A 25,642-nucleotide genomic window follows, 5' to 3' on the forward strand; every position below is an offset into this window, starting at 1 on the left:
GAAGGGATGATAGGAGAGAGGACAGATTAAGGGAGAAGCAAACACTTCTGAGGAGGGACAGGGTCAAAAGAGAGGAGAGAATAAACAGGGGGCAGGATAGGATGAAGGGAACTATAGTTAGGTTTTTACAACATGACTACTATGGAAGTGTTTTGCATGCCTACACATGTACAATCTGTATCGAGTTACTTGCCTTCTCAATGAGGGTGGGTAGGGAGGGAGGAAGGGAGAAAATTTGGGACCCAAAGTTTTAGAAAAACAGATGTTAAATTGTTTTCACATGCAACTGGGAAATAATATATACATGCAATAGGGTATAGAAATCTATCCTGCCCTACAGGAAAATAGAAGGGGAAGGGGATAAAAGAAGGACAGAGGGTGATAGAAGAGAGGGCAGATTAGGGGAAGGGGTATTCAGAATGCCAGAATGACAGAATGCTGTCTTGGGGTGGGAGAAGTGGAGAGATGGGGAGAAAATTTGGGGAACTCAAAATCTTGTGGAAGTGAATGTTGAAAACTAAAAATAAATAAATTAATAAAAAAAAGAAGATGGAGAAGTGTATGATGACAATTCAGGACTAGGTCACTGTCACTAGAAACAACAGAAAGGCCATCCTTAAAGAGTCCAGATTTAGTGATCAATGTAGATTATGCAAGGAAGGCAGAAACTATGCAACACATCATGGCAGATTACAAATCATTAACACATACCAAGTACCTAGCAAGGCTAGAATTATACATCAGAAGCTCATTATCTTCAATAGACTACAAATATGAACGTCAAATTATCTTAGAGAACTCAATCAATAAACTGTGCTGGAACTAGATCATTATTACATACTGAAATGTTGTCCATAACTGACCAGACATAATATAGGTTTATAAAAATTTAAAAGCAATATTTTTGATAGATATTGTCATCCCAAATACTCATAATTTCCAAGCTGCATGCAATGAAAAGCTATAAAAACATATCATCCCTGCTGTCCTATTTACTATTGGAATTGAATCATCTCCCTGATGTCATGGTTCTCTTTGAGAACAAAGAACAAACACCAATAACAACAGTAACAGCAACAATCAAAGATGGTTGTGAGGAGCCTACGGAGTTTGAGTTTATATACTAATACTTTTAACCAACTACAAAAGGCAGTTATTTTATCTACCCAGGTGATAATCTATAGAACATTAAATGTATAAGTATAACTGCAGGATAGTGACTTGTGCCAGGAACATTTCTATTGGAACACCAGAGAAATAGGTGAGAAAAAATGAAATAATAGTAATATTAGAACAATTTTCTTCTTGATGATGCTAGATGTGTTTTAGACAGGTAAGAGAACCGCAGCCACTGTTGAGCTCAGCCAAGAAATCAAGACACTCTAGTTCTCCTGGCCCTGGCACTGATATTTCAAGTTACCTTGAGCTAGTTATTTTCCTCTCTGTGTCCTTGAGTTTTCTTCACGTATAAAATGAGAGAAATAGAATCTATCATATAGTGAGATCATAATCATAATAATAATAAGCACAATAATAAGCAGTGCCTTAAAAGTTTGAAAAGAGTTTACATACATTACCTTATTTGAGACTTACTACAACCTTGTTAGCTAAGTACCACAGATATTAGTGTTCCCATTTTACAGATGAGAAAACTGGGGTTCAGTGAGATTAAGTGACTTTTCTATGATCACACAGCTGGCAAGCATCAAAGGTGGGATTTGAACTCAATTATGCCTGACTCTAGCACCACCATGTCTATAAAGTAGTTTGAGTCTCCCATAAATAGGATCAATAAAAATGCATGGCACTCATCACCAACCATATTTAGGTCCATCTCACTCTGCAAGCCAGCAGACCTACTAAGATGAAAAATACAAGGGAATGGCACCAGAAAATAGAAGCAAATAGCTGAGAGATTTGCCTCATTATTTATAGAGATCAGACTCTTTGTCCCAGAAAGATCTCAGCCACTTGGAATTTGTTTATCTGAAGTCAACCTATACACTCAAGGAACTTCAGATACTGACTTCTGAATGATGTAAAAAGATATAAATCTACTAAGTTAACTAAGCAAAGACCAGATGAAATGCAAAGAACCGTTCTGTGCTATAAGCAACTACCACCTACTAAGGCAGATAGGTGGTATAGTAAATAGAGTACTCTACCTGCAGTCAGGAAGATTCTTCCTGAGTTCAAATCTGGCCTGAGACACCTACTAGCTGTGTGACCTTGGGCAAGGGACCTAACCCCGTTTACCTCCATTTTCTCATCTGTAAAATGAGCCGAAGAAGGAAATAGCTAACCACTCCAGTATCTTTGCCAAGAAAACCCTAAATGGGATCACAAAGAGTTGGATATGAATGAACAAAAACAACATAAGCAACTACAAGTATTAGAAAAGGAGTGCGGGGTGGGCAAAGTGTTTAAAACCAAAAAGAGTATTGGAGAAGCAATATATAACTTGGAGTATGGGATTGTAATCTCAGTTCTGCCACTAACTAGCTGTTCATGTGTGACCTTAGGCAAAGTATTTCATTTCTCCCTAACTCAATGTCTTAATCTGCAAAACCATTATGTCTTCTTTTATGGGGCTAATAAACCAACTAAAATGCTTCAACATTTGAAGACTTTGCTGATCCTAATACTGTTATTCACATCAGTGATGCAAAATTGTGTTTCACTCAGTCAATTAGCATTTATTAAGTGTCTACTAAATGTCAGCCTGCCTTCAAGGAGCTTACATTCTAATGGTACTAACATAAAGTCCTTCTGGCACTTTCAGTAGCATATTTTAGGAAGGCCCCAGTTGAGGTTGAATTCAAAACTATATCAGATGTTAGAACTGTAGTAGTGAGGAATTTCCAAGTTGGAAAAAATTTCTAGGGCCAAACTGCCCAATCTTTCATGATGCAGTGGAATGAATGATGAAATTGAAGTTCATAGGATCATAGAGTTGGAGCTGGATGGGACCTTAGAGATGATGCCCACCTCCACCTAAGCCCCTTTAAAAAAAAACTAAAAAGGAAAATGAAGCTCAGAGATGGACCCAAGGTCACACATAAAGTAATGGAACTGAGATTCGAATCCAGGTCCTCTGTCTACAAATGCCATGTTTATTCCAGTCTACTACACTACCAGTAAATTAAGAGATGTGGATCCCATCTTTTGACATTGATATTTACAAGACTCTGAGGCTTACTAGCTAGATAACTATGGGTCAGTCATTTGATATCCCTGTCTCATTTTTCTCATCATCTACTCAGGAACAACATCACTTGTATTACTTGTAAACCTTGGGGAGTTGTTGCAGGGAAAGAGCTCTTTAAACTTTTAAAAGCTACATAAATGATCTTACACCTGTCAGATTGGCTGAAATGATAGATGCCCTTCAATTGGGGAATGGCTAAACAAGTTGCAGTATATGATTATGATGGAATACCACTGTGCTATAAGAAATGATGAGCTGGTTGATTAAAAAAAAAACCTGGAAAGATTTGGACTTGTGAAGGAAGATAATACCTACCTCCAGAGAAAGTACTCATAAATAGGAATGTGTACAGTATGGCTTTACATATATGCATATGTAATCCTCATAATAGAGGATCTATATGCACCATAGGCCTTCCTCTGGCACCCTTGGTATTTTGTGGGTAGCTGTGTAGAACTCCAGTTGAGGTAACCATATGCAAAATGCTTTGAAAACCTTAAAACACTATATAAATGCTAGCTTATTATCATCATTACCCTTTCTTCCAGTTGCATGACTAACTCAATTTTTTTCTATTCATACATTTTTTTCCATTCATAGATCCTTTTGGTGGTAACTTTTCCACAACCTCTCATGCATATGAATTTCTCTATTGGCTTTTATTTTTTATTTTTATTTTTTGCAAAACAATAAGGGTTAAGTGACTTGCCCAGGGTCACACAGCTAAGTATCAAATATCTGAGGACATATTTGAACTCAGGTCCCCCTGACTCCATGACCGGTGCTCTATTCACTGTGACACCTAGCTGCCCTTCTTTTGGCTTTTAAGTCAACCGCAATTTTGATTATTTTGAGATTGTGGTATGCCATGTTTAGCTACCTAACAGGATCACTGGGAGAATGTGAATATTATCAATAAAACTTTCATGACAGGTAAAAGGCTGAAATTATTGAAGTATGGCACCATTTCTCAGATTTGATCCAGCTCATTCTACTCTTTCAATACAATTCTAGACTTAGATCATTATCCATATTTTGTTCCTTGAAAAGTTTTATGTACTAAGAGTTGTCTGTCAAACTGCTTGTCACAATGGGGCAATATAGATTTTTAAAATCTACTTGTGTTCCCCTCTTCCCCCTTCATATAGCTACATATCCTGAGTGCCCATGGATCATGCCTGAGGAGGTCCTGTAGTGTTGTGGGGCCTACTTGTGATCAGAATTCTGGATGATGGTTTGAAATCTGCTCTTACAGAAAGACTAACCATATTAGTAAGCTACAAAGCATAAAGAGAATCAAGTATCACTCTTCTCCCTCTAGAGATAAGTAGAGAGAGGAGAGAGAGAGAGAATGGAGGGAGATGGGTGGATGGATAGAGGGAGGAACAGACAGACAAGTGGATGGATAGAGGAAGAGAGACAGAGAGAGAGAGAGAGGGAGAGAGAGATACGTAGATACATAGACAGACAGATGGAGATGGGAATAAAAATTCACAAATTGATCTGTTAAATAAGACCTTAAATTGATTTGTCCCTGGACTTTGATGACTCTGGAGGAAAGAGAGAGGTAAATGACCTTGTGCAGCTCTGCCTCACTTTTCACTGGTAAGTCAAGACATCACCCTGGTGATGTCATTGGTCATCTTTGAGAACAAAAATAACATCAAATTGGCTAATTACCACCTTTTTAACAGCCTGCCTTTTTCTATAAAGATAAACTGAGAGGATCAGAGAATGTTAGTAAGCAAATGGCTGTTTCCAAGATTCCTTTATGTGTTGGAGGAGGGATACTTAGCTAGACTGCAATTCATGTGAAAATCTTCCCTATTACTACTATAGAGGGCAACACCATCCTCTCAGTCCCACAGGTTCATAGCCTGGAAGTCATCCTGGACTCCTCACTGTCTCTCAGCTTCCAGATCCAATCTGTTGCAAGACCTTTTGAACAATCAATAAATTAGTAGATTATATGTCTTAATAGGGGCATAGTAGCATTGGAAGAAACTTTACAAATCAAGATTCATTAACACCTTTTTCTCAACCCCATGATTCATTTTTCCCTCCACTGAAATTCTGCACTCTCAAGAATAGGCAACAGACTTTATATGTGACTAGTTCATTAAGGCTTGACCATCAGCTGATGGATTCTTTGCAGCCAGTGCAACTCATGAAGGCTGTCTAGTTAGGTATGAGGTCTTGTACTTGGCATCAGTGAAGGAAATCTCTGCCAGTGAAATCATGTATTCTTAAAGTATTCATTAAAGCAATAATTTGTAAGCTTCTGTCTTTATTTCACGATGTGAGCACACCGATATTGTTTTTATTTAGCCTGATAAAATGATGTTATTTTTCTCATTATTTTTTATTATAGAACTGCAAATTTTTAAGGGATCTCAGAATCTCCTTTGCAAAGGTAGGAGGGAGGGGCCCTCAGGTGTGGAATATTGAATATATTGTCAGTTTTTTTTCAATGTATGGACTTTTTTCTTCCACAATTTCTTTTTGCTTTTTTTTTTTAAAGTATTTGTTATGTGGTATGACTCTTAAAAGGAGGGATACAGTGGAGAAATATAGGCTATGTAAAACCAAAAGAGCAACAATAAATAAACACGTAAATGTCTACTAGGCGCGAGGCACTATGCTAAGTGCTAGAGCTACAAAAAAGGGGCAAAAGACAGTCCCTGCCCTCAAAGAGCTTACATTCTAATGGGGGAGACAACACACAAACAAATCTATACAAAGTAAACGATATGCAGGTTAAATAGAAAACAATTAACAGAGGGAAGGCACTGGAATTAAGACAGATTGGGGAAGGCTTCCTATAGAAGGTAGGATTTTAGTAGGGACTTAAAGCAAGCCAGGGAGGTGAGTAGTCAGAGAGGAGGATGGAGAATGTTGCAAGCAGGGAGTATAGCCAGAGAAAATACCCAGAGCTGAAAGGAGTGTCTTGTTCATGGACCAGCCATGAGGCCAGTGTCACTGGATTGAAAAGCACATGTCTGGGAATGAGGTGTAAGAAAACTGGAAAGGTATTACAGGGCTAGGTTATGAGGGCTTTGAATGCCAAACAGCATTTTGTATTTGCTCCTGGAGGCAACAGAGAACAACTAGAGTTTATGGAGTAGGAGGATGACATGATTAGACCTGCATTTTAAGAAAATCTCTTTGGTGGCAGAATGGAGGATGGAGTGGCACGAGGAGAGACTTGAGGCAGACAAGCCCACCAGTAGGCTATTGCAATAATCCAGGAATGAGGTGATGAGGACCTGCACTAGAGTGATGGCAGTATCATAGAAGAAAATGGGGCACATTGGAGAGATCTTGCAAAAGTGAAAGTTTTTTTTTTTCCGTTACATCAAATTAGAATCTGCAGCTTGTAGCTTTGACCCATTTTCCCTACTTCTGACCCATGGGGCCATATAGGACAAGACTAATTTCTCTTTCCTATGACAGCTCTTGAAATCCCTGAAAATAACCATCATGCCTCTCCTAAGTCTTCTCTTCTCCAAGCTAAACATCTACAGTTTCTTCTACTCATGTTTCTATTGCATGTGCTCAAGGCCCTTTGCCATCCTGCTTTCTCTCTTCCATAACTTTTCAATGTTCTTCCTGAACTTCAGGGCCCAAAGGCGAAAATAATACTCCAGATAGAGCATGACCAGAATAGACACCAGAGAAACTAACATCTGTTTAGTCTGGGAAATGACTTGTTTTTTGGCTAGGCAATGGGGTTAAGTGACTTGCCCAGGGTCACACAGCTAGTAAGCATTATATGTCTGAGACCAGATTTGAACTCAGGTCCTCCTGAATCTGGCGCTGGTGCTCTATCCACTGCACTACCTAGCTTCCCTGGGAAATGACTCTTAAGGCAACTTATAGTCCTATAGCATTTGTGGTTGCCACATTACACTGTCCATGCCTACTAAACCTGCAGTCCACTAAAACTGTCAAGTTATTTCAAAAGAAACTGTTATCTATCCATGTCTCCTTCATCTTTTATTTGTGAAGTTGATTTTTTGAACCTAAGTGCAAGATTTTACATTTATCCATTCTATATTTCATTCTGTGAGATTTAGTGCGGTGTTCTTTAGAAAGATAAGTAATTGTGCAATGTGTACGGAAGGGGCAGGTGTTTGGGTGGTTATATTTGAAAAAAAAATTACTCTTTGACATAAGAGTAGTTGAGCATGCCTATACTCCCTGCTGCCTGGAGGCTGCGGCTGGAAGATGACTTGAGCTTGGGAATTCTGAGCTCCAGAGTCCTATCCATCAAATGTTCACACCAAATCTGTAACCAATATAGTGAGCCTTACCAAGCTTCCTAAGAAGAGGTGTACAAGCCCAGGTTAGAAACATAGAATGGCAAAGCTTCTGTGCCAATTAGTAATGGGATTAGTCCATGAGTGGCCAGTACACTTTCAAACTCAATAAAATAGGGATACCCACTTTCAAAACAAAATATCTTCATAAGAATAATTGGATAAAAATTAATTTGAGTGAAAACCACTAAATAAAGCTTTCAATTGAGAAGTGTCAGCCAATACTAAATATGCTGCTGGATATTACCTGGTTGCTGTAGCTTAGCTTTGGGGTATAACTCAGTGCTGTGTGTTTCTGTGTATTTGAGTATGTACATCAATGTCATTGCTTCCCATTTTGGGAGAGGAAGCCAATGACTTCGTCTTTCCATCCATATGAAAATGCAACTTAGAGGTGAAAAAAAAGGGGAAAAAAAGTGTTGTGTGCATGGTCCTCCTTTCCACACTGATAGCAACTATGGCTACTGCCTGCTGAGCTGTTAGCTGTTTGGGACTGCCTCTCACTCTCATCATCGCACTCATTGTCTTTGGCTCAAGCTGAGCCACCTCATCCTGGATAGCTGCCATCAGCACAGTCACTGCACCACTATCATTCCTCAACTCTTGGCATCACCCAGCTCCTGTGCCAGTTTATTCTCAGGCTGTGGACATGGTTAATATAATCCCTTTCTTCCAGATGGATTCCTGAAACAACTACCCAGATAAAACCAGATTTCCTTTCCTTCCTTGCCTCACACCTTTTTGTTATATATTTGATTTCAGAAAAAATATTTGAAAGAAATTGAAGGATGGCATTAATTACCAGAAGTGGGTAGGGTATGATTAGTAGGTTATCTTTTATTCTGAATCTCAGAGGTGGAAAGGACGTTAAAAGCTGTCTAGTCTAGCCCATACCTGAAGAATCCCTTGCTACAGTATGCCCAAATAATGGTCATCCAGCCTTTGATGGAAGACCACAAGGGTTGGGGAGGCCATTGTCTCCTGAGGTAGCTTATTCCTGAAACAATACCTTTTCTTGGGTCATAAAAATTTAGACCTAGGCAGGAACTTAGATAAATCCAGTTGTTTCATTTTATAGATGAGGATACTGATTCACAGAGAGGTCAAAGGACTTGCTCAAAGTCACAAAGGTAGCTGGCTGTAGGTATCAGCTTGGAACACAGGGATTCTGATTCCATATTCAGGTTTCTTCTCAGTGTGCTATATCGGTGCAGTGGCAATTCTGAAAAAGTACTGATTGATTGGTTGATTGATTACATTTTGGGGTCAAATATGTTTGGTCTGACAAAGGATTGGTTAGGAGTAGATTCATCCAGGAACTGTAAACAAAGCTACTGCCCAAACAAGCCCTGAACTTTAGGGAACTCCTGAAAGGAGGAAGCCTACTTTCCCATGGAGATCTATCCATCTGGTGATTAATAAAGGACAAAGAGGATTTTTTCTCTTCTGAAATGTTTTTGGGAGTATAAAATTTGAACTTATGACACTCTCTAGACTATTTTTTAAGGCAAGTTGCAATTCACTCATCAGACTTATTTCCCTGGGCAAATGTCAGGGGCCTTAAGAGAAACCAGGAAATACAGAGAAATTAATCTTGGAGGTTACTCAGCATTGTGGTCAGATCACAGCTCAGTACTTCATGCTATAGAGAACACTCCCTAGTACTTCCTAAATTAGAAGCTGCCAGGAAAGATGAAAGGAATTTAGATGATTTGACCTGAATAGGAAAGATAGTGATTGTTTGTTCTTCAACTCTCAGGAAAATCCAATAAGAAATTAATTTAAGACATAGCAAGAAGTGTTATAGATAATTTAAAATCAAGAAAAGCATAATTAGAAGGATTCTTACAGTTCATGTAGTCTAGCCACTTCATTTTACAAATGAGGAAACTGAGGAACATCAGGGTTAAGTAACTTTTGCAAAATCACATAGCTATCAAGTAGCTGAGCTAGGTCTAGAACTCAGGTTGTCTGACTCAGGATCCAGTGTCCTTTCCATCATACTTTGGTATCCAACTTCTTACTGGCTTACTAAGGAAATTTGTACAATCTTCTCCTGTGGATTTTTTTTTGAAGACAGTGGTCACCCATCTAGAAAAGGGAAGTCATGTTATTATTTTGGCATATCTTCAGATGACCTTTGGATTCCCTTCTAGCCACGTGTACTCAGAATTTACTGCATACAAAGCACCTGTGACTTTTGACTACCCTGATTGTGCCTGATTAATTCATTTCTTAGCACTTGAAAGTTAATAAGGCCAAAGATGTAGGTAAGATCCCATCAATTTGGGCCTCTCACAAAAGGTTACCCCTGGGTCCCAATATGCCATATCATTAATACATGCCCTTAGTCACAAAAAAATGTAGATTAAAATAGAAAATATGACCAACTACTGGATAAAACAACTCATATTCTACAATTCACAAACATGATTGGTTGTTGAATGTTGACTTTGCAACAAGCTCTGTGTCCCACAAAAGGAAACAGTTCAATTTAAGGAAAAGAAAGTTCCTGATTACACTCTTGGTGCACCTGACCAGGGTCTCTATAAATAACTTTAACCTTGTGTACCAAATAAAGAGACCTATTTCTTTTACTTTTCCACTAAGTTCCTATTCTAGGTGGCATAGTGTTAACTCTGGTTTCTTGAAGGCTTTGATAATAACAATGACAAGCTCTGATACATCATTCCATTTCAGAAAGGTTTGTAAGATGAGCCCAGGGACAGATTCTGTTTATCACGGGCAGACCAGCATCTTTAGCATCAAGGGATGTTTGGTTACCAGGTAACAAATATTTTTGGACAAAGTAACTCATGAAAATGCCTTATTAACACAGGAAAGGGTCACAAATTTTGTTGGTGAAGGAAGTACACAGTAGGATGAAATAATAGATTGTTGGAAGTCCTGGAAGAGTATTTCTGCCCTGGGCCAACTATATCTCCCAACACCAGTACACAGCTCTTCCTATGGTGTGGTTTTTCCCATGATATAGAGGTAATGTGAGTTTTGCAACCTTTTTTCCTCTCTGGTTAACCAACAATCTCAGGGCCAAAGCTGAAATCAGCTGCCTCTTAATAGTTCAACCTCTATAATTCTCAGCATCATTAAACTTTTAAGGAAGTCTATTGGGGTTGTCCTTTAATCCTTTAATAATTGAGACAGGGGAGGGCCAAATGATGGAGCAGCATTTACCTGAGCTGATATTAACTACGTTTGGCTGCTAATGGCTTTTCCACAATCCCACTGTGTCAATGTTGCCATTTAAAAGAATGCATTTCATTTGGCCCTTGCTCTTTAACTGTCAACAGGGAAATCAAAAAATAATATTCCATTAAGTATTGCAATTTTTTTTAAAGTTTTCCATCCCACCACCCCTTCTGGTACATCCATTTTAGTTTTACACTGTACCAAAGGATCCAGTTGAAAAATGAAAAATTCATCCCATAAATTAGTTTGACTTTCATGATATAAAACAACAAGTGTATCATTCTCTTCTACTTTCCAACCCTCAGCAAACACATACATACATGCATGCATGAGCTCACATACACAGTGAACTGACTTTTAGTGTCTTGAATACACAATCACAGATTAATAGCCAGGGTAGTGTGGTATAGTAGGAAGACCCATAATGAACATGTACTCTGTCATCTACAAATTGAATGACTTAAGGAACTTCATTCCCTCTAACTGGAATTTCTTCAAAAGTAAAATGGGGAGTTGGGCCTGAATCACTTGCATTTCCAAACCAAGGGACCTATGTCCTACCTGACCTCTTTCTCAGCTCTATTACCTGTAAAATGAGAGGATTGCAACAGAGCAAATTTCTTCATCTTTGTTGTATTGTGGACCTCTTTGGCAGTCTGGAGTAACTTATGGACTCCTTCTCAGAATAATATTTTTAAGTGCATAATACATAGGATTACAAAGGAAACACAAGGTTAAGGAAAATAAAGATGTAACTTTTTTTCCCATCCGAGTTCATAGACTGAAATTTATCCATGGAGTCTTAGAGGTCTGTGAAACCTAGTTTAAGAACCCCATGACTAGATGAAGTCCAAGGTCCCTCCCAGCTCTTAATCCAATGGCCTAGATTATTAGTGTTATTGTTAGTATCATCAATGTAGAGTCATGCTGAAATGTTGCTGATCTCACAGAGAGGTGATGGAGTAACCTTTTTTGGTCCGGAGTACCACTACTGAGACTAAACAAAAAGAGGTAGAAAGGGAGAAGTAAAGGAAGGGAAGAGAAAGGAAGGAATGGGTAGAGCAGAGGAAGGAAAAAGAAAGTGGTACATATAACAGTGTCTCAGTGGCTTGTCATGATGGCTATGCCCCAGGCTGCTTGGCCCTGGTGAACAACATCTAGTAGATGAAAACAGTTTTACTTTAGAAAAGGAAAATATTAAACATAAAATTCTTATTCTTTTAATAACTTTTATCCTATAACATGATATTTTATAACTATAATTTGATCATTTTCAATTCTTTTTCATTTTTATAAATTAAAAATTATGCTCCTGCTAAAACTAGTTATCTGAATCAAATGGTATAACATAAGGATGCATCTTTTTCTTAATAAAAAAATTATCCCTGTATAAAACACATATGCCAATTAAAATAAACCAACAAATTAATTACCTAGCATATGACCTATGAGAGTTCAGACTGATACCCCTGTGGTATTGCATCTTCTATGTACCTATTTATTTATATGTTGTCACCCCAATTATTGTACAAACTCAATTTGACCAGGTACTATTTGAGGGTTTTGCCTGGCTTGGTATGCCCAGCACCTGTTACTTCATAAGCACTTAATAAATGCTTGCTCGGGGCAGCTAGGTGGCGCAGTGGACAGAGCACTGGCCCTGGATTCAGGAGGACCCAAGTTCAAATCTGGCCTCAAACACGTAACACTTACTAGCTGTGTGACCCTGGGCAAGTCACTTAACCCCATTACCTAGTCCAAAAAAAAATGCTTGCTGATTGATCGACATTGATCTAGATGAATAGCACTGGCTACTTTGGTATCCTTTACTTCAAAATATCATGTGGCTCTGAACTTTCCCAGACCCAAGGAGAGATTCCCCAGAAAAACAACAACAACTGAAAATGCATCTTTTTTTTTTTAATTTGGCAGCTGCTGAGATTAAATGACTTGTCCAGGATCACACAGCTAGTCAGTATCTGAGGCCAGATTTGAACTCATACCAATATAACACTGTCCTAAGTTTCTATGGCCCTAAAACCAACTTAAAGGGGAAATTCCCTGATAAGTTATTGTAGGTGCCTCCATAACTAAAACACAGGAAGACAAGACTGAAGGCAAATTTTTATAGTGAATTTTGCTCTGTAGTGAGTGCTATAGTGAGGTTCTGGGACAACTGGAGGGAAAAGCAAAGGAGCATTTGTAACCCATGAAGAGATGGCAGAACCCATTGAAATAGATTCACTGGATCCTAATGAGAGGGCAGTGGGGTGGCACAGTGATAGAGAGTGGGGTCTGGAGTTAGGTAGACCTGAGTTCAAATCTGGCCTTAGATACTTAATAGCTGTGTGACCCTGGGCAAGTTAATTAACCCTATTTGCCTCAGTTTCCCCAACTGTAAAATGAGCTGGAGAAGGAAATGGCAAACCACTCCAGTATCTTTGCCAAGAAAATCTCAAATGGGATCATGAAGAGGTGGACACAACTGAAATGACTGAACAACAACAAGAGGGAATAATTTAACATTTGTTCGAGTCATAGACTTCATATTACAAAAGTCACATTTCGGGACACACATTTCATTTCCTCTGAAATCCAATAGAGCTGAAAAAGACATAGCCAGGGGTTAATTTTCTTCAAAACTAAGAAAATCTCAGAACAGTTATTCAGGAACCTTCAATTTCTCTTAACTGCCTCCTAATTAAGATTGATTTCTGATCCCTATATTCAAGGTCCTTTGAATTTGATCCCAACAGATCTTTCATCCTCATCTCTTACTGTTTTCCTTCTAGCCCCTTACTATCCCCCATTCTCATCTTATACCTTTGTCCACACTGTCCCCTTACCTAGAATGGACTTTCCCAGATATCACCCTCTTCAATGCTCCCTCTTCAAAGCTCTCATAGAGTTTTGCCTAGACTTCTCCCCTGCCCTTAATCTCCCCTCTGATTTATTGATTTATCTACTTGCCATGTCCCTATTAGATTGTAAGCTCTTTGAGAGCAGGGTCTTTAGCAGTTCAGTTCAGCAAACACTTATCATAACTGCCATGAGGTACTGTGCTATGCACTATGGGAAAGAAAAAGGAAAGGAGGAAGGAAGGAAAAGAAAGAAGAGAAAGGAGTTCTTGATCTCAAGAAGTCTATGATCACTGCTTTCATACATAGCAGGTACTTAATACACACTTATTCAATTGATGCCACACCACCAAAAGGGACATCGACAGTTTAAGAATTAGGGTAGGGTGAGGTGAATAGTATGGTGTTTTCTAACAACTCAGGTTTTCTTTCTAACAATTCTGCTGCTGAGGGTGCAAACAGCCTCCGGCAATAGAGTTTCTCAGTGCTACTTGGGTTGGAAGAGAAAAGGAGTGGAAAGGAGATGGGGTAAGATGCCTCTGCCCTATTTATTCCTTTAGCAAGTAATGGCATTTATGAGAGATTGGTAGGTTTGGTTAGTCAGAAGAATCATTGCAAATTTGATAAAGTAATAGTGAAATAAAGTAAATAGGGAGCCTATGGAGACCCCTGAGAAAGGCTGACTCTTATTTGCCAAAAGCCAGTTCCACAGGACAAACGTGGTTCCAGAAAGGGCAAATGGAGAGCTGGGAGGGGAAGGCCAAAAACCTGGAAGAAAGGACGTTGGTGAAGCAGTGGAGAAGATGGCTGGGGATCAGGGAATGAAGCATGGCTGGGACTTTCCTGAAATAGGAAGTCAAAAAAGGCCATCACTAACTAACTAACTGGGACAGTTAGGAAAGCCATCACCTTGGGATCAGCCTGGAGAAGAGTCTCTCTGCTTTTCCTCAAGCTGGCCCTCAGATTCCTCATCCATGAAAAGGGATGAGAAACAATATCTGAGCTACCTACCTCCAAAGGTGGTTGAGAAATAAAGGGCTTTGCTCGGTAAATCTTTCTGGAGCTCTGGCTGTAGCCACTCTGCCTCAGGGTGAATGTGGAAGCAAGAGGTCTATTCTCAATAGGAAGCTCAACCACAATATAAGGAGGGGCAAATGGGGAAAAGGAGGGAGTGGAGGGGCAGCAGCAGGGGAGGAGAGCAGCGATGGTTATGTTAAAAGGGATTTGTTCCACTGTCAAAACCAAAAAGATCTCCCTAAGCGCCAGCATTAGGAAATGAAGCCTGTGATGACAGGGAGGGGGTGGAGAGTATTAAGGAGGAGCTTTGAAGAGGAGGAGGAGGAGAAAAAAGAGGAGGAGGAGGAGAAGAGGTGGAGTGCTAAAATTACATAATTAACCAAAGTTTGAAAGTGGTCAAAAATAAGTACCTGGTGCTGAAGCGATTGGGATATATGAGCCATGCTATTAGAAGCCTTGTTTTATCCTTAGGGCTAGTATTCCAGGGAAAAGGATTCCCAGAGTACTGCCTTCAGTATTTGCTCTTGGACAAGGTCAGCTTGTGAAACCCACGCTACAGTAGCTGCCCACCTATCTATTCCTTCTCAACTCCCTCTACTCCAATGGCAATGACTAGAAAGAGTGGCCTGAGATAAGCTGGATCCAGGTAAAGTGCTCCCCAAAACCCTAGGATCCCCTACTTCCCCCCAGCCATCCAGTACACATGGAACTTAGCATTTCTTCTTAAGATTTCAAAATTAATGGTAGAGAAGCAACCTATCTCTTCCTCTTTCCCCTTCTACTCTCCTTCTACTCTAGAACTAGGGGCCCAGGGCCTGAGTTGGCATCTTCTATCCTTTGGGTTGCCTGCTGTCCTTGTGCTCAAACAAAGACCAATTCGGATACCCCCTACAGAGAGTGAGGGCCTATTTCTGGGCCTCAGAGGGAGCTTGCCTTAATCTGCCTCATGGTGAATGACAACAATGTTAAGAATGAAAATATGGTTTGGGGGGGATATCCCCCAGGAGCCCAACATTGCAGTATTTAAGGGAACTTTAATGAGCTTAAGAGGCTAATCTAGAGCTCAGAGTTCTTTTTTTTTTAGTTGTTTTGTTTTGTTTTGTATTAAATCCTTTTAAAGGCTACTTAGGCTAGGATAGGGAAGAGTGAACCTAAATGTGAGTCAAAGAAAGGATGAGGCATAAAGGAGGGGATGGGGGCTGGTTTAGGAAGTGAGGGACATCCAAAGAACCCCTTTCAGTATGGAAGCAAAACAGGAATGTGGACACAATTGGTCACTGCTGCTCTGAGAGCTGAAAAGTTAGGCACTCTTCTGAAGAAGCAGAAGGTAAACATTCTACCCAGAATTCCTTTCACAAAATTCTTCTTTTCTTGTGTTAAGTGTTTCCTGGCTTTTTCCTTTGTACATTTATAGTCCGGGGAGGAAAGATGAAGATAAGAGATCCCAAATACAAGATTGTGGGGAGGGGGGGCTTAGGGATCACCTAGTACAGTTTCATTTTATGAAGGATGAAACTGGGACTGAGATATGTTTAATGACCTACCTAACTTGACCCAGGAAGTTAGTGGCAGAAGCCAGAGTCTTTTGACTCATAGCCCAGCACCTTTTCCCCTAAAGCATGCTTCCTCCTAGGTAACACCTGTCCAATCTTTGGGCATCAAGTGCCTCTTTAAAACAGTGTAACACTCAAGTACTCCTTAGTCTAATAATAGATAAGACCCAGCACCAGACAAAGGAACATCACACTGGCAGGCATTCAATAAAGAGTTGTTAGTGGCAATGATGATCACAGAATTCTCCAAACCTTATAATAACATCCCTCACTACCCAACTCAGGATGAGGAAATGACTGAGTTTACAGTATGGTTGGTCAATGTTTCAGAGTTCTACACAACCAATACATATTACAAAGATAACCCTCTGTCAATATGGCCATGAGGGTAAATGTACTGTTGTCTTAGGTGGTAAGCTCATTGATCTCCTGAACAGTGGACTCGTTGGTCATGTAGATATGACCTTGGTATTTGCAAAATTCCAAGGTTTTTGCAACAGTAAAAACGAAAGAGAAAGGAAGAGATTTGGAAGGGGCTAGTCCAAAAAAATAATAACAATAAATCTGGACTGAGCATGAGGTTCAGACCCACCAAGAGGGATGGGTATTTCATCTGAGCTTCTTATTATGCACAGTCTAATCTGCCTTGTCAGACGTGGAGGCCCTACTCCATGTCTGCCAGATACTTATCAGTGCCTGTCTGTTATATGATAATGATTAAAAAACAACAACAACAAATCTAATGGAGAGGAGTAAGAGGAATAATGTGAAGAGAACTATAATCCAAGTTTATTTGCTGTTATCCAAAAATAGGATCCTCATTTTGGAATCCCGAAAGGCTGGACAAGACCAAGCTATTTCATGTGACTTCAGTTAAAGGAGTAGGAACAGCCTCAGCCCATAATGTATTTTTAGTTGCCATGACATTATGGTTCAATTATAAGTGGGGGAGCTGGCCATGGTCTCATTAAAGGCTTGCTAATCCATGCATGGCAGTCAGGTGTGGAGCTCTAAAGAGAGAGAGAGAGAGAGAGAAAAAAGAGAGAGAGAGAGGTCTCCAAAATCCTTCCCAACTGCCCAGATGTCGTTTTGTTCTGGGACAGAGCAGACACAACCAGATGAATATTTGGGATAAGGCAGCAACAGTTTTATTTCTTAGGAAATGTCTTAACTGACTTCGGGGTTTTTGCTTTATTCCAATTGGCTCTACTGACTAACTCCCAGAGAAACTTAATCCCCACCCTAATTCCCATTTTATTTATTTTCAGTAGTGTGAAAACAAACATGTAGCTAAGATTACAATGTTTGCGCCTCCTCTTCGCCAAAATAATGCTAATCCCCCTCTGCTAATTAATGCCAGAACCAGAGCAATTTTATTAACTTCACCTTGGTTAAAGTATGGTGGTGGTAGTTCATGTTTAAATTAAAACAACAATTTGACATTTGAAAGACATCGGCTTTGTCTCCACAGAGTCGGTCTGCTACCTTTCACTTACATGCTGGTTTGCTTTAATATATGACAAAAGACACAAAGCTCCAGTCCTCACTGGTCAACTATGACATAACTAATTTTAATTGCAATAAGTTAAATCAGGCACCCTGCACTGTCATTCAAAGAACTCAGGGGAGAATTTAAATCATAGGAAACATTAAGCCTGATTCTCCCTGAGGTGCTAGAAAACATGCCTTCCTCTGAACACAAAAGAGAGAGGAATCTCTTGTATATTCCCTCTGATATTTTCTCACAGAGCCTAGCAGACATTTTTAACTCCAGAAGGGAACTGGTCTTTCCTCACCAACAGCCTAAGGAGCTTCCAGACAGATGCTTTTCCACACTCTCTCTGGGAAACATAGAGCAAAGTGATATAGTAAGTCTTTAGAGGCTGATACTTAGCCCTAGAGAGAGGAGGCCACCTCTGGAAGAGAACAACAGCATGCTTCTTGCAAGAGGAAAGAGATTCCCCCCTCCCATATAAGTAAATTTCCAATGAGCTTTCCTCTGAAGATTCACTGCAAGACAACTAATAATTAATAATAGCTTACATTAAATGGGCTTTAAGGTTTACAGAGCACTTTATACACATTATCTCATTATCAGAAGCACACACAAAATCAAATTACAGAGCAGTAAAGAATAGCCAAGCTTTCAAATAATAATATTTGTTGAATTGATTGGAATTGAATTAGAATGCCTATCTGTTTTTAGAAGTTGTAGTGGGTAGATACAGACATAATTTGTTTTCAGAATGTTTTTCCAGATATATTTAATAGATAAATGGAAAACAGTGACATAATCAATTCTTCTGATTTGGTACAAAGAATTCAATTTTATACATATATATATATATATATAATTTGACATATCAATGATAAACATATTGATTGATTGATATATTAAATATATGTATATGTATAGTATAAGACACCAAATGTATTTATTATGCATTTTTGGTACTTTAATTTATACTTTCAAATGAAAAAACAAAGACCTTACCCACTTGCTTACTTCCCAACATTAGAGCCCAAATTTATTCTTGGGTCTGTTTTTTTTTTCTTCTTTTCTTTTAAATTACTGGTAATTTAGCTAATAGAACTGTTTTCAGAAGAAAAACAATATTTATTCAGAATCATTAACAAGCCTCTGCAGTTTAAAACAACAAAAAGTCTCCCAAGCATTTGTGTCATTATTTTGCTTAGCCCAAAGGTTAAAAGCAAGATTAATGAAACTAAGAGGTGAGAAACCTACATGGGGGGGGGGGGGGAGGAATCTAATCACAGAAGTCTAATCTGGAAAATTTGTTTCAAAGTACATTGCATGACAAAAAGTACTGGGGCTACTACTATGTCCAAATACACTGAAGAACCTATTCAAAAAAGTTTCTCTGTATAAGGCTTAAGATCATAAAGTGTGTTATAATGCTAGGCTGGATAAATGGGAGGGGAAAGGGTTGATATATGGTGTCAACATCAATTTCTTTTTTACTCCTAATCCCTATCCTTCATTTCTATACTCATTATCTCATTGATTCCTTTTTTTTTTAATTTTAGTTTCAGTTGGTATTCATCTAGGTTGGAGGAAAGATCCAGAAAACACCTCAGAATAAGTATAGTTTCTGGTCACCCTTTGCAACTAAGAAAAGACAAATCTGCCTTTCAGGGGGGAAAAAAGAACCTCAAGACCAAGGTGGAGCTGGGTTTATGAGATGCAGATCAAATGAGTCCTCTGCAACTTAACGAAACAGTCAACAATTTATTGCCTCACTGTGTTTGATTTCTTTTTATGTCCCTTAAATTATATTACCCCAGGAGCCAAGCCAAAAAAGATAAAGTCAAGCAAAACAAACAATTGCCTCTATAATTTCATTTGTGGCTTCCTTTTATGAGCAACTGCATAACTAGTTGTGATCTCCAAGTAATGTTACTCTAACAAAATCAAATTGAACCCCCCCCACACACACACACATACACGCTGACAGACTCACACATACATCCTCCAGTGAATGGATAAAATGTAGAACTGGTTTATTCCAAGCCTTAATAGAGATTCTTATCACTGCTGTATTTTCACTGCAGTGCTGCCAATCAGCAGGCTCCAAAGATATTCAAGCCCTTATGTATGATATTCACTTTCTTTTTCCAGTTAAATCCCTTTCTTCAGATAATTGTTCTGTTCCAAAAATGAGAAAAGGGGGGAGGGAGGACAACACAGAAACCCTCCCTCTGAGGAAAGGTTTCTCCAGGAGATTTGCTGACATGTGGGGAGTTATGATGTTGTGGGAACAGGGAATGATGACAGCGATACTAGCCCACACAGCTCCTGGGATGTCTAAATCAATCTAAGGGATGATGATAAACTTGTCCAAATATGTGAGGGGAAACAACCTCAGCCTGATGCACTCAGGCTCCTAGCACATGAAAGAAAAAATAGAAACTTGATTTTGACCTGGGATTTCTTCCAGAAGTCTTAATTATCTATTGTATTACCACACTCCCATTATTCAGCAGCCTCTTCTATCCCTGACTCAGGTCCAACTATAGTATTTGTTTGGAAGTAATTCAAGGAAAACTCCAAACCAACTAGATCACAGAGGAGCTCACTTCAATAAAGAACAACAGTTGCAGAAGTAGAAATCCTTAGATTAGGGGAAAATAATATTGATTGTCAAATAATTTTCTGACTTTCCAAGACAGTTAAAAGCCGGTATCTAAATATCCAGATTTGTGTCACCTGCATCAGTTTTAGATGGCATGTGAATAAATCCAAAACATGATGGAATTTATATAAAGGTTGGACAAGTTACTCTTCTCCAGGGAAGTTCATTGTGAGTAAAAATGAATGGAATCAGAAACGGTTTTCTATTTGTAAAGTGCTTAACACAGTGTCTACCTAGCACATAGTAGGTGCTTAAGGAATGCTTATGCCCTTTCCCTTGTCTGTCTTCTACTTGATCTGGGTTATTATATGGAGGCTATTTCCTAGGTCATTCTGGTGTATAATACCAAAGTTTAAGAACACAAATATACACTCTTCACTGAATGGTGGTCCCTCCAAGATACTCAAACAACTTTTGTATTCATTGAGAAATGCCAGTTAAATTTCTTGTTGGGCTTTTTTGAGAAAACAATTTGATGATGCAGGAAATTTCCTCAATCTTTAGCTGGTTGCTTGGAATCATGGCACTACAGGAGATATGCCACTGGAGAACCACATAGTAGTCAAATAGAACAGGGCTCAGATTGCCCTTTTGCAAGTCATAATCATCTCCTATTTTAGCCATTAGTAGATTTTCTTTTCCTAACAGCTGAATTAATACATAATTTGAACTTTAGCCCAAGAGAATTATTTAAATTAGATTTCACATTCCTCTGTCTTTTCCCCTTAATCATCATCATCTTTTCTGCCACATATGTACAACTTCTATCTTAAACACTGTCCTTATGACAGCCTTGTGAGTATGCCCAACCAATTTGCCCAGCTTTGATGGAATACTCTTTAGGATCTGTTATTTCCTCAAGGTGGGAATTCCCTCTAACAAGGCAGGTCGCAGCCTGTCTCTTACTTGGTTGTAATCCTAGAAAGTTGCTTGAAGCACATGAAATTGAAACAACTTACCCAAGATCAGTTGGCTAGCCAGTGTGAGGATTGATATTGGAAACCAAATCTTCCTGACTCCAAGATCATCAGGCTATTCATAATGCCAAAATGCCCCCAAAATTAAAACTATAGAATTTTAATATTGAAAAAGGCAAGGAGACAAGGTCTAAAAACTTTTTAAAAAGTTGTTTTGTCCTTTTATAGAACTAGTTTATAAACTTATAGATGGAAAATATCATGTCTTTTAAAACAAATTGGGTATAGAGTATAATATATACAATACTTTCTATTTAGGAATTGTTCAATAAATATTTGCGATGGTGATAATTTGCTTTATCTCATTTGACAAACTTATTTTAGGACATCTAGCAAAGCAGTTTATGCTATTAAAATTGAGGGGGAAAGTTTTCTTTAGATACAATGTATCCCAGTACCTCTGATATACTTCAAAGTTACAAGCCCCACAGTGAGCTAAATGAACAGTATGTCTAGCATAGTAAAAATAGCTTTGTGAGTGGGACAGAACCCTGTTGAGGTAATGGATTCAAACCAAGTACAGAGCCTGGAAGGTTGAAATAGGGGGGAAGGGGAGGAGAGGACTTTGTACTGTAAAGTATTTTAAGACTGTCTTCTCCTTTTGACATTGGCAGGTCTCTTTAATAAAGATTTGCCACAAATAGCTATATTGACCTTAAAGTTTATATTTGATTTTTCTTTTTTTAAAACAATAAACTGAATAAAAATCCACAACTTATGTCCATTTCCAATCTCCAATATTTTAAAGTCTATAAGTGTAGGCAAGCCTTGAAATTCATAAACTGAAATATAAAGACTTTGTAAATACAATATCAAAATCTCCTGGAAAAAAAATAAAGCAATGGACCAGCCATTTCAAATGGGCATGGTAGCTGAAATCTCATTGATTTTCTGGATTCTCCATTTTTCATCTAGAGATTCTGGCATTGTATAATGAAAACCTAAAAGAGAGGGGCAGGGCAGCATGATATTTTTTGGAAACTGTCCTGTACTATTGTCATATGAAAGAAAGGGGGGGAGGAGGTAGAAAGCAAACCATACTATCTCAAAACAGCACAACGTGATGATTAAAAAAAAATATGGTGAGTGCATCCATTGAGTCTAATTGTTAAGTGACAGTATTTTGGTAAATCTCATTTCTCAGGGAACAAGGTAGAACTAGTGCCAGTATATCTGTTCTTTCTCAATGCCTTGCATTAAGACTCCTGAGGCACACCCCTATTGCACATTTTCAATAACACAAAGGGAACTATTTTCCAAACCGACTAATCCTCCTTTGATTCTGCTTATATACTTTAATCTGTTTTATTCCAGGGTCATATTTAATGACAATTGTGAAATATATGCAGACACTAGCCACTTCACACAAAGACAAGGTTCAAGGCAGAATCTTTTTCAATCATTCCCCTTTCCTCCCATCCTCTTCCTAGCCATCTTAAGTTAATGTCTTTATTAAGTAGGCATCTCCACCAGGGAAAGCAGCAGTTCTCTCCACACAATCCCCACTCGAGCTCTGCCAAGAGAGAAGAAGGAAATTCCTGAAACTCCCTTTTCCCTAGCCTCATCCAGCCTGACTCGTTTAAGAAACCAAGAAGCTAATAGCAGTCTTATCTTTAGGTTGCTGCCATAGCCGGAACCCCCTTTCTCTCAAAAATGTCCTAACTCCTTTAGAAAAAATAAATCAGAACCTGTGACTGACAAGAATCATTAACTTTGGAAGAGATTTAGGGTAAGTTAGGGCAGTCTGAGCAGGGCTGGGTGGAGAATGGGGTCTCTGGCCCTCTTGGCTCTAGTCTGAACCATCCCCAGGACCCAAAAGAGCTTGTTATTAGCTAAGGTAGTCACAAGAGTGACTTAGAATAGAAGGCAAGGAAGATTCTGGGAAGGGCAGTAAGGAAGTAAACCAAAGAAATTGGTTTCATCTCACCTCTATAGTAGCCTGAACATTATTGCCATAACTTGGAGATTTGATCTAAGGGGCTTGGCAGAGTGTAGACAGGTTAATTGTGAAAGATTCCTCTACTAAATAAAGGACCCTTCCCCAACACACCCTTTCCCATTCACCCCTGCTCTGAGACTGGTAACAGTAATGGTTTTCAAGCATTTTACACCTTAGCCCAGTGATAAAAACAGTACCATCCCTTGCTCTGGAACGCACTAATCAATACCTTCCCTAATATATTGGGGACTCCAACCCCCCCAACCATCACAACAACTCCTGCGTCAAATGCTGCTGGCAAATGGACCCTAAAGGAAGGCTCTTCACTTGTGCACAGAAAAAGAGGGGGCAAGAGAAGACAAAAGACAGGTTAAAAAAAAAAAAGGATGGAGTCCTTGAGTTCCTTGGGAAAGGATGAAAACTGGAACCCTCGGGGGTCCTGTGGAACACTTTGTGGGGCTCCTTATTTAAGTGAAGGGAGCTACAATAAGTCGCCCCTAGAACTTATCGAGGAAGGCATTGGAGGCATTGGGAGGAAGAAAGGAGAGACTGAGGAACAAGTGAGACAGTGGTTGGGGTCCTTTGGGAATTGGAACGACATCGAAAGCAGAATCCGGGCAGCTTCGTGTGTTTGTCTGGTTGTGTTTGTGTGTGTAAAATTGGGGAGGGGGGTCATGTATGGGGATTCTGTTTTGTGGTACTTATCGGTATACTTTGATGTGTCCCAGTATGCCACCGTCTTTACACGTGCGAGTGCGTCTGTGGGTTTGTCTAGAGCTCCATGAGCGTCTGTCGACGCAGACAAAGGCAAAGCAACGCTCTGGGCCCGCTCCGGGGGCACGCGGGGGGATGCCGCCACTTACTTCTCATAGTCGTATTTGCAGTAGAGTTTCTTGTCTCTGTAGAAGCAGGTGGTCTCCAGGGGCTCTTTGCAAGAGGCGCACTGAACACACTGTTCATGCCAGAAGCTGTCATTGAGTCGTAGCAGAAATCTGTCCGAAATGACCCGCTGACAGCCCTCACAAACCGACTTGGGATTCACGGCTCTCCCTGCAAGCAGACAGATCAACACCGGGAGATTGGCACCGAAGGCCACCGAGACCGCGCCAGCCCCTCCTTACCCTCCCCTGGGCTTGCCACCCCTGCTGTTGGCCCTCCAGCCCCAGCCGCCGCTAGGTTTCTGAGAGACACCTAACTTACTACGACAGCAAAGACTGCACTTCCCAGCGAGGGTTCGAGCCGCAGAGTCGGAGAACAAATTAACTGAGCTGGCGAGAGTTACAGAGAAATGTCAGAACGAAATTGTCCTTTGTAATTAACTGGGACCATTGGAATTCTGTTTTTGTTTCATTCTTACAATGCCGGAAGAAGGGGGCGGGGTACAGGGACAGAAGGCAGAAACCTAAGTTTATTTGGGGGGGGGAAGGTCTATGTAGGTAAAAACACAAGCTCGTGTCTTTTAGGCAAATGAAGGTTAATCCTTAGTTAATGGTTGGTTTAAATGTCCTGATTCTGTATTAAGCACAGGCGTTTGCTTACCCGCGTAGATTGAATAAAACGGTTAGATGGCGAACGATTTTTAATGAGACATATTGAAAAAAAAAGAAATGATTATTTACCATTATTATACAATAAATTCTACCGGGAATACCCCGAAGCATTGGGAAATCACGCCTGCGTCTCAGCAATGATAATTATTTCTCCCTGCAAAGAACCCACAAAATTTCAACCTCCAGGACTATGGATGGGGAGGCCCTGGCGCCGTTTCTAGTTTGGTGGTCCGACTCAGCTGACTAGCTAAACCCAGGAGCAGGATGGAGACAGAAAGCCCCCCAAAGAAGCCCGATCCGATCGAAGATTGCCCTAAATCGCTGGGCAGGATGAACTACGGAGTCCGGATTCAGGAGGCCCACCATAGTTCCGTGAGACCCCAGCAAGCGGGCAAAAAGATGAGGTGAACGAAAACCTCGGAGAAAATGCGAAAGAAATTCTCTTTTTCCTCCCCTCTAATGAGATGTGCCTCCCTCCTCATTCTAACAGGATTTTTGTGTTTTGTTTCTTTTCTCAATTCGCTGGATTTATCCTTTTTCACGGCTCCAGACAGAAGCATGGGCTGGGCTCGGAAGGTATTATTTGAAGTTATTAAGATCGTTTGCTTTCGCAAATGAATTCAAGCCTTTACGCGTCTTTGTCTCTGGCCTTTTCTTTGGAGAAAAGAGACAAAATGTGTATATGTGAGATAGAGCGGTGAAGAGGGTGCAGCGAATGGTCCCCCAATCCCTGGAAGGAAATATTCTCCGATAGATGACATTGCACAGAGAGACAGGGCAGAAATATGATCGTCCGAAATTTCTCGTCTGAAGACATTTATAGATTGTAGTCTGTAGGTATTCCGTTAAAGGGGAGG

At 39.7% G+C, this 25,642-nt stretch overlaps 1 protein-coding gene across 2 annotated transcripts in view; it reads right to left on the minus strand.

Moving 5' to 3' along the window:
- The window catches only part of LMX1A (LIM homeobox transcription factor 1 alpha), a 194,448-nt gene that overhangs the window by 167,147 nt on the left and 1,659 nt on the right, over window positions 1-25,642 (minus strand). Inside the window, exons 2-3 of one of the 2 annotated variants that reach the window (XM_027868632.1) lie at window positions 25,047-25,102; window positions 24,099-24,265 (exon numbers count right to left, since the gene is read on the minus strand). In XM_027868632.1, coding sequence (XP_027724433.1) covers window positions 24,099-24,265; window positions 25,047-25,102 — 223 coding nt within the window. Of the gene's footprint in view, window positions 1-24,098; window positions 24,286-25,046; window positions 25,103-25,642 lie in introns of both variants that reach the window. The other variant, XM_027868631.1, reaches the window with a different exon arrangement.

Source organism: Vombatus ursinus, unplaced genomic scaffold, assembly GCF_900497805.2.
Source record: "Vombatus ursinus unplaced genomic scaffold, bare-nosed wombat genome assembly UNPS02014789.1, whole genome shotgun sequence".
Taxonomy (NCBI): Eukaryota; Metazoa; Chordata; class Mammalia; order Diprotodontia; family Vombatidae; genus Vombatus; species Vombatus ursinus.